We start from the raw sequence: 12951 nt of genomic DNA on the forward strand, positions 1-12951 counted from the left end.
TGCTAGAACAGAATGATGAAGTAGGGCAGAAGCTCAGAAATTCACTCAAAGGGAATTTTCACCTGGGGACAAGATAAGAACTCACTTGTCATAATCAGGATATTAGGATAAACCCAGGAGATTTTTTGCTTTGGTGCACCTTGAATGTGAGTCTGGCACAGCCTAAGTATCTCTTGCTTTTAATTGAGAGTGTTCTTAAGATGTGGAGATAGAGCTGGGAGGTCAAAAAAAAAAAGATTCAGTGAGGAAAGTACCATTAAGGTAGGAGCTGAGAACTAGTTGGTGGAGACTAAAATCGAAGAGCATGCAGAAGGACTAGGAATATAAGCCCAAGCATATTTTTCCCAGAGGAGAGTGTGTCTGGGTTCTTACATAGAGAGATGCTGGGAATTCTGGTCTGCTAGAGAGATTTATTCAACTCTTTAAAAGGAAAAAGACTAGGGAGAAAATGAAGGAAAGAGGGGAAGATCCAATAGCAAAGCCCCAAATTCCCTTGGAAACAAGAGAGGTGTCCCATGCCAAAGATGTCAATCCTGTTTCTTGCTGGAGCTGAGTCTGTGCAAACTAAAGGAAAACATCGAGTCTAAGGTATCAGTGATCTTTAGACTTATACCATTTTTTCTGAATTACATGATTGTCCCATAGGAATTGATTTCCCTCATCGCATCCCCCACCCTCTTTTTAGCATTTGAATCCAAGATCCCTGTTTAGAATAGAGGTTGAGAACATTGTGTGGTTGACTTGCTTCATTCTCTAGAGGATTTGCTTCCAAGCAGCCGTGAATGTATCACTGTGAGAACACAATGATATTTTCATCCATGACTGAATAAAATACTATTCTGTTCCTGCTCCTTTTAGGGACAGGAAAATTGTTCTTGGTTATTTTGGTCTACAGCTTTTCAAAACTTCCATTACAAATCATAAAGCAAGTTTGACTTCTGGGAAATGCCACTCTAGTTAATAATTCAAAATGTATTAATATGGTGAGGTATGTCTTCCTAAAGGTTATCTTTCTATATCAGAAATAAATTTTAAAATAACAACAGCAACAACAAGAACAAAACCCTCTTATTATGTTTCTTGATTTGTGGTCTGATCAGGTGCAAAAGAACTTCCCAGGGACAACCTCTGAGAGCCAGTTGTAAGATCTGGCACCTTTAGTCATACATGGAGTCAGAAAGCAAGCTTGAATTCCCAACAGTCCACCAGGACAATCACAAGGGCCTTTTGCTCAAGAGTGCAATGTGACTTTGGCTGTTTTACTACGGCCCAAATTAAATCCAGGATCCCATCCCACCACCATTCTTCCCTGCCCTTTACACATATAAAACACTTCCTCCCTTCCTTTATCCTTCTCTCCCTTTTTTCTTTCCTTACTTATTTCCTTCCTTCCTTCCTTCCTAAATCTCTTCAAAGGTAAAAAGAAACTTATAGATTTTTAAGGACAAACATGAATGGGGAAAGTAAACATGAAATGACTGCTAGCAATAATGCTTTCCTAAACCAATGGCTTTCAAACTCATTTAACTACAACCAAAAGCAAGGAAGACATTTTACATCATGTCCCAGTATCTGCATACTCTGACATATTTGTATATGTATAAAGAGATAGAAATCATCAAATTTCATAGCATACTACCTATGATGCACTGATTTTCTTTTGTTTTTTCCTTTTTTAAAATGTCATAACTCACTAAGTTGGTATAATGAGCTACTAACGGATTGGCAACCAGCAGTTTAAAAAATTCTGCTGTCATGAGTGATATTAGGAGAAGGCCTATTAATCTTTATTCCAGAAAATAACTCAAGAATAATTTTTCCTAATAGCAGACCTCTTAGGCTTAGAGAATCTACTTTTGAGACATTCCTATGGAAAGTGTTTGCTCCTCCCCGGTCTCAAAGGTCCAGAAGTCAATTGCAGATGTAATTATATGAGAGAATCAGGATCATAGTGCTCCTTCATGATTTCTGACATCAGCCCTAAATCCTGAACATCTACTCCTTGGAAATACTTCTAAAGGTGAATTCTTTACAGGAACTGGTTAGAAATTTGTTCTCAGACTCTTATCTCAGGTGATATCCACAGACTCTCTTGGGGCCAGAAGTGGCTTAGGAAATGATGGAACAGTAAACACAAATTAAATATCTTAGGACATTTCATAAAATGAAATAAAACATAGCTGTGAAGAAAAATGAGGTTGACCTGTGTACTTTGAACCAATATTCAGGGTAGGTTGCTCAGCTAAAAAGAGTGAGATGAGGACTTTGTATGTAGTAGACTTCCATATGTTTTTAAAAGGGAAATATATGTGCTTTTATGTGAATGCAATATTTGTGGAAAGTTCTACAATATATTAGTATCAGAAATTGACACTAGGGAAGAGAAATAGAGGACTAGAAGTCTAAAATGATCAAGATCAAATTTTTATATTTTACATAGTATTAAAAATTGTTATTTTGTATATATACATGTGTTACTTTTCCAACCAAAAGTAGATAACTATTTTAAAAGTGTGCTATTATAAAACAGATTTTGTGATGTGGACGCCAAATATTTGCAAATTCATTAGGGTGAAAAGAGTTTTCCTTATGAGCAATTGAATAAATAGATGTTTATTATAACACTGAAATTATCTCTTTCATTTACATATCTTGTACAGTTTACAAAGAGTTCCACATCCATTGTTGATTTAGGGCTCATGACAACCATTTGAAATAAGTGTGACAGGTACTAGAAGCAGAACTTTACAAATAAAAACAAAACAAGCAAACAAAAAATTCTATAGTTTAACAGAATGAAAAACCTAGAGCATATTTTAAGGTAAAAGGTTTGGAGTCATTACATGGCTGTGATATAACAGAAATCTGACATTTTACAATATTAAGAGTCACAAAGTAGTTTACAAATAGCAGCATTTTTTAAGCTTTTAGCAATATTCCTTACAATTTTTAACTCTTAAAAACTCTTGCATAAAGGAGGAATGAGGCAGGAAAAAGAAACACTCTGAAACTGTTTGTGTAAAATGTGCCTAACATTAGAACATAAATTGTCAACTAAAGACTGGTTTAAAAATTACTGTTAGAGAAATTGCAACCATAACTTCACAATATAGTTTTACCTTTAAATTAGAACAAATCTAAAATAATGGCCTAAGTGGAGAAAAAAGATAAATTACAAAGCATCATTACCAATTCTCGAAAAATACCCTCAAGTCATAGTGTTCTTTAGTTTCCCTAGGACAATCCGCATTTACACTTCCTGTCCCCATGTAATTATTCAAAGCACCCTTTTCATTTTCAAAAGTACTCTAAGTATGGATGATAATTACATCTCCACCCTGTTAAAGATTACTCTCTAATTTCATTCATCTTTATGATCCTTGTTTTCTAGGGTTTGGGCTTCATCTCAAAACTAATTATCCTTATACTTGGAAAAGCTGAATGACCTAAGCTCAGGTCTTAACTGCATATGAGACTCTCTCAAATAAGAAAGAGAAGTTTTCCAAAATATTGCCCACCAGCAACTTTATTAAAGAGATTCACAGTGGAAAGGCAGTCTCAGGGTCTAGTCTGGAAGTTTTGGAATGTTGACATTTAAAAGGGAAATGTGAGCCAGGTTTCACTTGGTGAGACTGATGTGAAGACAATTGAAAGTTTGTTCCCAAATCCTGGAAAGATTAAAGAGTTGCTATGATATTTTCTTCAGGTTGCAAATGTATATCTTCCATAGAACAAGCAAATCAATCAGTATTTGCATAGGATGTCACAGAACAGCATTTTTTTTTTACTCCACAGTAAGCAGACTCTCCATGACTGCTACAGGATTAAGGTAGTGCCACAGATTATGTGTAAGAAGAGTTTACTTACTACATCCTCTAAAGCAGCTGGCATTATAATTGAAGATATCATGTCTAAGTGATTGCTTGAGGTGTCTGTGCAAAATATTAAAGAACATTTTAATTATTCCTGTATGTTTACATTTACACTTTTAACAAAATATTTTCAGAACATGAATATCTTTTAACATGCATGTACCCAAGGTCATACATTCAGATTCTCTCTCTAAGGGAATTGGGACTGAATTCCAAATCCAACAATTTGACTTGATTCCCCTAGTTGTTTCTATGGATGTTTACATGCATTGTTTATTTATCTATTTTATTTTATTGGGAATCTATTTCCTATTGATTACTTATCAAATTTTCACACACAAAGAAAAACTCATTGGATTTTCTTTGTTCTAATCATCACTGGTTGAGTGGTTACTATCACTGCCTTCACTGTCACTGTCACTGTCACTGTCACTTCCATTATTGCCATTACCAGACTTGCTCTGGCTGTCACTCTCATCACTGCTGTCAGATTTGCTATCCCCACTGTCACTGCTGTCACTATCACTGCTGTCACTACTGTCACTGCTGTCACTGCTATCACTACTGTCACTGCTGTCACTGCTATCACTGCTATCACTACTGTCATTGCTGTCACTGCTATCACTGCTCTCACTGCTGTCACTGCTATCGCTGCTATTACTGCTGTCACTGCTGTCGCTGCTGTCGCTGCTGTCACTACTGTCACTGCTGTCGCTGCTGTCGCTACTATCACTGCTGTCACTACTGTCACTACTATCACTGCTGTCACTGCTATCACTACTGTCACTGCTGTCACTGCTTTCACTGCTATCACTGCTGTTACTACTGTCACTACTGTCACTACTATGACTGTTTGATTTGCTATCACTGCTGTCACTACTATCTGATTTGCTGTCACTATCACTGCTGTCACTGCTGTCTGATTTGCTGTCACTGTCACTACTATCACTGCTGTCGCTGCTATCGCTGCTGTCACTGCTGTCACTGCTATTGCTGCTGTCACTATCACTGCTGTCACTACTGTCACTGCTATTGCTGCTGTCACTACTATCACTGCTATCGCTGCTGTCACTACTATCACTGCTATCACTGCTGTCACTGCTATCACTACTATCACTGCTGTCACTACTGTCACTACTGTCACTGCTGTCACTGCTGTCACTACTATCACTGCTGTCACTACTGTCACTACTATCACTGCTATCACTACTATCACTGCTATCACTGCTGTCGCTACTGTCACTGCTGTCACTACTATCACTGCTGTCGCTACTATCACTGCTGTCACTACTGTCACTACTGTCACTGCTGTCACTGCTGTCACTACTATCACTGCTGTCACTACTGTCACTACTATCACTGCTATCACTACTATCACTGCTATCACTGCTGTCGCTACTGTCACTGCTGTCACTACTATCACTGCTGTCGCTACTATCACTGCTGTCACTACTGTCACTACTGTCACTGCTGTCACTGCTGTCACTACTATCACTGCTGTCACTACTGTCACTACTATCACTGCTATCACTACTATCACTGCTATCACTGCTGTCGCTACTGTCACTGCTGTCACTACTATCACTGCTGTCGCTGCTGTCACTGCTGTCACTACTGTCACTACTGTCACTGCTGTCACTGCTGTCACTACTATCACTGCTGTCACTACTGTCACTACTATCACTGCTATCACTACTGTCACTGCTATCACTGCTGTCACTACTGTCACTGCTGTCACTGCTATCACTGCTGTCACTGCTATCACTGTTGTCACTGCTCTCTGATTTGCTGTCACCACTGTCCTTGCTTTCTGATTTATCTTCACTGCTTTCTGATTTATCTTCACTGCTTTCTGATTCATCATTGTCTTCACTCTCATTGTTACTATCATCACTGTGACTGTCACTATCATCAGTATCTGATGCACCATCACTGCCCTCATCATCGTCTTCTCCATTTGAGTCACTGCCATTGGCATTATCATTTGATTCATCAGAGTTATAAGAAGCATCTCCTCCATTACTGCTGTCATTGTTGCCATCTGAATTAGCATCCTCGCTTCCATTAGACTCATCACTGCTGTTGGGGTCGTCTCCTTGCATGGATTTATCATCAAAATCATAACTGTCATATCCATCACTATTGCTACCACTACCTGTTTTACTGTGCCTGGCTTTATTTCCAGGTTCTGATTTCTGGCCAGGTCCTTGTATGTTGTCAACCTCTCCTTGTGTTTTGGCATTTCCTGAGCTCACATTCATTCCATGTTGTCCTTTACTATCTTTACTTTCATTGATTTTCCCAGCTTCTTTGGTAATATTAGTTCTGTTGGTTTCTATTCCCTGTGGAACAATGAAGAAAAGAATGATTGATTAGTGAATATTTGCTGCAAAGTTGCATTGGTTGGAGGAGGACTGTATGAGAAAAGTGACCACAGGAATAAGATTCCAACTTTCAGTTCTTCCCAAACAGTTATTTGTGAAAACATACTTTATTTTGTACTTGAAAGTACTCTTGTGTTCAGATTGCTTAGCAACCCATCCACATTTATACTCTTTTATTCTTACCTAAAAGGAACTTTCTAGAAAGTCTGACTCCTAAAATTTTCTATATCATAGTCCAATAGGAACTCCAGCTTTCTTCTTAGTCAAATAATGTAGGTGAAAATTACCTGGATACTTATGATTTTTGTGCTACCCTCAGAAGGTGCCAGGGAAAAATGAAACTTACATCAAAAGAAATTGGATTAAAAACTAACCTTAAGTTGGCTCTTCCCTATAGCACTTTGTTCTGGTTGTCTGGTAATTCCATTTTCCACACCTTTGCTTTCTCTGTGGCTGGGTTTCTGGGTGTCCTCTATTCCTTGGCTACCATTGCCTTCTGGAATACCATCAGAGTCTTCTTCACTATTGGAGGTGTTGTCTCCACCAGTTCCATTATGGGAATCCTCTTTGTCTTCAGAGTCATCATCTTCACCACTAGTTGAATTCTGACCTATGCTACTGTCATCTCCTTTGCCATGAGACTGACCCGTATGGTCCTTGCTGTTATCACTGCCCTTGTTTCCATTCCCTGGTTCTCCACCATCATTGTCACCAGAACCCATGTCATCATCCTCATCTGTACCATCTCCACTAGGACTCCCATCAGAATTATCCAAGCCAGCATCTTCTTCATTGCCTGGTGTTACCTCAACCTCCTTATCCCCATTTCCCTCACCTTCTCCTTGGGGTGTTACTGCACTTGTATCACCCTCATTCCCATTTATTTTATTGTCATGGTCTGTATTATTATTGCTTCCAACTACTTGAGGTCCATTTTCTTGGAAAACAGTAACACCCTCATTTTGGCTTGTGTCTCCATCATCCTCATTTGTTGTATTCTGATCAGCACTGCCATTAATATCACTCTCATTTCCTGCTTCAGCATTGTCGGTGATGCCTACTTGTCCCGTGATGCCATTTGCTGTACTGTTATCTTCTTCTCCATGAATCGCATCATGACCATATGTTTCTGGTTTTCCTGTGACTCCATTTTCTTCCTCAATATTCCCCTCTTGGCTGGCTAAAACAGACTGTATAGAACTCTTCCCTCCTACTTCTTTCCAGTCAGAACCATTCCCTTTTCCTTCATAACCATCCTTGGTGTACTGTTGCCTTCCTAACTCATTTGCATGAAGGGATTCACCACTTTCTTTAGTGGTGTCATTGGCACTTAACGCATGCTGAAAAGGAGAAAAAATTCAAAATAAATTATAGGTCTCATCTTGAAGCAAAGCAGCTGAAAAGAAGGGTGAAAAATTGTAGGAAGTTAATGAAATTCAAAAATATCTTAGAAATAGAAATAATGGGAAACACATTTCATATCCCATACCTGTACTGGCACTTTTTGTTTTGCTAGAAGATGTAAATTCACAGATTTTTCAACAGTGTGTCTCTCCAATGGTTTGGTTTGAGGAAGCTGCCAAAGTGAAAACACGGGATATTTAAAGAATCTTATTTTATGTATAGCACCTCACACACAAACATTTTTCCCTCAGTGAAAATATAATACAAAGGTAAATAAATGATCTAAGAAAAAGAAGTAGCTTGTTGCTGGGCTTACGCACAATTTTTAATTTGGCATGTAGATATTTTTCATTATGGTATTACCAATTTTGTTGAATTATTAGCCAGACTACTTATCTTGACTGTAGAAAAACAAGGAGGTAGACCCTTTTGTTTCTGAACAAGCCTCTTGCAGTAGCACAGAACCCACCCCAAGTATAATCCTGGGCAAATCTCCTAAGAGAATAATGGGTGTGGTCAGAGTCAGTGCTGAACCAAAATCAAGTAACTGATACTTCTGGGCTCTTCAAGAATATACTTAAAACACTTGGGGGAATTCTCAACTACAGAAATACCAAAAAATGCTTGGTCTCATGAAAGCATATGAAAATGTTAAGCCTGAAATCTGGTTAATACAATTACAAATGGGTTATCATATAAAGTCTTTTTTTAAAAAAAATTAATAAATGCTTTATTTTATATATAACATAAAATGTACCCTAAGAAAAACAGTTCTTAATTTTTATTAGGGTATTTTAGTTGTACATAGTAGTAGGGTTCGTTTTTACATATTCATACATTTATGGGATAGAATTTGTTTCATTTCAATTCCCAGTACTTCCATTTTCCCTCTCTTTCTCTTTTACCCTATTCCCATTTCCCTATTCTATTGGTTTTCCTTCCTTTTATTTGTTTTAATTGGTGCTTTGTGAATATACATAAAGATGGAATTCACTGTGGTATATATTCTTGTATCTACATAGCATATTTTGGTCAATTTCATTCCTCAGTTCTCTTTTCCATCTCCCATCCCTTCCCCTCAATCATCTTCCTCCACTCCACTGATCTCCCTTCTATTTTCATGGGATCCTTCCTTCCCCCATATGCCCACCCTTATTTTGCTGTAGCTTTTGTATGTGAGAGAAAACATACAGCCCTGACTTTCTGAGTCTAACTTAGTTCACTTTCATGATCTCCATTTCCATCCATTTACCAGCAAATGCATGATTTTGTTGTTCTTTATAGCTGAGTAAAACTCCATGTGTAATGCAAATCTCAATGTTTGAACTCCATTTATCTACAAAACTTTAGGTGTGTTTTGTTGGACTAAAAGATTTAGCAAAGCAAGGAAGTTTTCCAAGGAAGAAAAACTTACTGGAATGGCCCATGCTGCTGCCCAAATGCAAATAAATATAATTATCTTCATTGTCCTTAGGAATAATAATCAATGGCTATTAAAAAAAAAGAACAGCACAAAATCACTTATAAGGCAAAAGATAATAGCTACAGTAATATATTATTTTGATCTGCAACATTTGCCCTTTTCCCTGGGAAAGGAGTACATATCCAACATGAGATTTATGATATTGCAGATATACTTGGTATGTTTATGGAGCTATGTCAGGTGTCATCAAGCTCAGCACTGATGTAGCTTCTGAGGCTTTTTCTGCCTGTGCCAATAAAGGACAACATCCGTGGATAGAGAGAGGGCATAGCCATAATTTTGCCCTTCCACTGTTCTTAATGGTAGCGAGCATGCACTCTCTCTCATTCTCTCTCTCTCTCTCTCTCATTCTCTCTCTCTCTCTCTCTCTCTCTCTCTGTCTCTCTCTTACTCTCTGTTCTGAATAGATTTAATCAAGTGTTAACTAACTCTGCTAAGATTGTGCTTTAAAAAGGAAGCATTTGTAATCCCCACCCTAAATCTCTAGAATTGTGTTATACCAGACAGGAGAAAGAAATGATTGACTTGAGGGAGCTCAGTTAATGAAAAGAACATGGAGTTTGAATTCTGAGACCTAGTTCAAATTTTACCTCTACTAGTGGCTGTGTGAGCTTGAGGCAGTTAAGAAGCTTTATTAAGTCTTCAGTTCCTCTGTCTGGGATAGTGATAATACTACACCTCAGGAGTATAACCGGGTTAGCAAAGGATTGTCTCTGAGAAGACTTCTCTGACTCCATTTCAAAGAGAGTTTGTGTTACTTTTTATACCCAGTGGTTTCTGTATACCTCACCCACAACACACTGCACAATTCTAAAATTGCCAGGTTATTTCTATTTTCCTCTATGCTACTATAAGCTCCTAAGGTCAAGGAGTGTCTTGGTGATGGTTGTCTTCCGATGCAAAGTACACTGGAAGGCATCTTATCAGTGTTGCTAATGAATAAATACTTAGTGTTAACAATACTTAGCACTGTTCCAGGCATTTTGCAACCTCCTAATAAAAGATAGGAATTATTACATGGGACTTCTAAAAGAAGTCAGAATTCAAATTCAGAAATGGACTAACACAAATTTTTATACATTGAAACAGACATTGTATAATCCATGTGAATCAAAAATGTAAGTTTCTATTTATGAAAAGTTGGATTTCTTGATATCATGATACTATGTTTATTAAAAGGAAAGGATTTATTTTTCCTTCTGTTTCATGAACTCTCACTGGCTTTAAAGATTGTAATGTTATATGTTATAAAAACAAATAATGTAATTTAGTGGTAGTAGTGGAAATATAATTAAACTTCAACAAATATGTTAAGAAGAATTATTGTAATTTCCTCACAGGAGAAAAGACAAAGTTTTAGACCTACTGACAGAACACATGCTTCAATCTTACAGCTGTTCATCAAAGAGTCAAGAATAGCTAAACCTCCTTCAGAAATGCTATGGACTGAGGCTGATGTGACCCCAGGACAAGTGAAATACAGGGTTGTAGGGTGGAAATATTGGAAGCTAGCTGTTTAGTTGGCAAGGGTTATGCTGTCCTTTGCATCCCAAACCTAATTATTACACAGACTCTGCAGAAGACCAGTCTACACCATGACTTGGAGGAGCCACTGTGTCCCGGAAAGGTACTTGTGACAAAGGCGGGTGTTGTACGTACCTCCTTTCTAAACTGCAATCCAGCAATTCTACCACGTAAACTCTCTTTGAGCTCTTCTCCAGAGGATAACACAGTGATGCTTGTCACTATTTGCCAAAGCAGGTAAATGACTTCAAAGTCTGCTATAGAAATATCCTAAGTATCATCTGCCTGAAGCTGAGGTTTCAGCACTATGAAGCCTCCCTTCAAATTATTGAGTTTATTGTTACATGTGAAATGAGATTTAGCAATTAGCCAATTAATTTGGTCAAGTAAATAATAAAATAATGTATTAAAGCCTAGTGAAGATTTCTAAAACTTGAGTTATCTGATATTTTATTAAAACCAATCAAATGACCCAATAATTATCAAATTTCCACCTCAGTTTTTGCCAATTTTTCAGTAACATCTTTTTTTTCTCAACCTGTAGAAATTCTTGAAATAGAAAATGTGTGTGACAGAAGTCAAATCTCTAGATATCCTAAGTCAAAGTGCTTCAATCTTGCTTTTCAAACATCAAATTTTTAAAAATAATAATAATAATTTCCCAGGCCAAAATTCAATTTTACAGGGGCAAGATATTAAAGGTAAACTGGGGTTTACTTATGTAGTCGGACAACAAACTTCTGAAGACCCAATACAGGACAGATACTGAGCTCTGGATGAGCCCTTCATGTGTGGCTCAGCCAGACTGAAATACATGTAGCATAATGTATTAAATCAAATTCCCCAGTACATGTTTATTTCTTTGTAAAAGTCAGTGTATTAATGTTACTATTGTTAGTGTTTTAAAAGAAGCAGAGATTGCGATGTTCCTTTTTTCATGAAATCCCATTACATCTTACATTGCATTACGGAGAATGAAAAATGACTGACTAGACTTAGATTCTTGAAATTGATTCTTTTTTTGGATAAAAATAACAGTAATGGAAACTTAGTGAAATATGCACAAAACATTCTAATCACTTTGTTTTAGTATTTTGGGCTTTAAACATGTATTGCACCTGATGTTCACTTTTTCTGATAAGCAACTTATATTTTAACAACATACTGACTGTACAGAAAAAAGTCCTATTTTTCAGTGATGTGATATCTTATTGGATGGAATTAACATCCCTTACCACAAAATTTTCTATTGTCTTTTAATATATACTCAATATGACATGTAAAAAATGGAAGGAAAATCTAATCAAAAAAGGATTTTCACTTCTTACAATCTAGTTGTCTTCACTGAAATTCATAGTTCTTTCTAGAAAAAAAAAGAACTTTTTACTTATGTAGTTGGTTCTGAGTAAAGAGGGCGTTCTGTCTTACCTTATGAGCCTTCAAAGGGACTTTGAAAATCCAGGTTTTCTTATCGTTCTCTTTGAAGACTGAGAGTGGCACGCTGTCCTGGAGTTTTGCATGACAATTTTGTACCTGCCGAAATTTAAACTCAGTTTGATAATTTTCTCAACCAATCACTGTTTAGGATCCCTGATATGGGGTTATAAAGTGTCACTGTGTCTATGAAGCACATAATAACTCCCTACTTCCTCATGGCTGATATGTATTTGTTCACTGAACCATTCACTTCCAATGGGGACTAGACTTACTTTCACTTAATTAAATAGCTCCTGGAAGGCTGTTTCGCTTCTTAAATATAGAGAATCAGCGTGATATATCTGAAAAGAGCCACTTAAACTCTGTCACCCTGACATTTCTTGTCTTGCTAAGGTTGGCAATCTAAGAAAACTCCAGGTTTCTTTAGTAAATATGACTGCCTATTTAAGACCCCTATCATTCCTGAGGTATGCATTAAAACTTCTGCGCTATAATTCAAAAAACTGTCCACATGCAACAGCCTTGACTTTGCCCAAGGGATCTTTAACAATCTATAAACAGTAACACTCATGAAACCTCTCTGATCTGATTTAAACAGACGCATGAAGTTTAAAGTCTATCAATTTAGTATTCAAACTAAATTTTTAAAATAGATATTCTAAAGATTAAAACTTAGATGTATTTTTGGGGGGTGTACTGAAGATTGAACTCAGGGGCACTCAACCACTAAGCCACATCCTCAGCCATATTTTGTATTTTATTTAGATCTTGAAGTACAAATGTGCATACAAACAACAGATTCACCTTTCAGTCATTTCTTAGTTATCTGTCAGCTGTGCAGTACAAA

The 12951-nt window shown here is 37.1% G+C and overlaps 1 protein-coding gene across 1 annotated transcript; it reads right to left on the reverse strand.

Annotated features, from left to right (window-relative positions):
* Positions 1-2592: 2592 nt before the first annotated feature.
* LOC107153670 (dentin sialophosphoprotein) lies at positions 2593-12267 on the reverse strand. The gene is made up of 5 exons (XM_048784851.1): positions 12096-12267; positions 9075-9150; positions 7746-7832; positions 6631-7596; positions 2593-6214 (listed from the first exon to the last, which is right to left on the reverse strand). Exons 2-5 carry the CDS (start codon positions 9123-9125, stop codon positions 4241-4243), a joined length of 3078 nt encoding a protein of 1025 aa, XP_048640808.1. The 5' UTR covers positions 9126-9150; positions 12096-12267; the 3' UTR covers positions 2593-4240.
* Positions 12268-12951: the final 684 nt, after the last annotated feature.

This window comes from Marmota marmota, unplaced genomic scaffold (assembly GCF_001458135.2).
Source record: "Marmota marmota marmota unplaced genomic scaffold, marMar, whole genome shotgun sequence".
Taxonomy (NCBI): domain Eukaryota; kingdom Metazoa; phylum Chordata; class Mammalia; order Rodentia; family Sciuridae; genus Marmota; species Marmota marmota.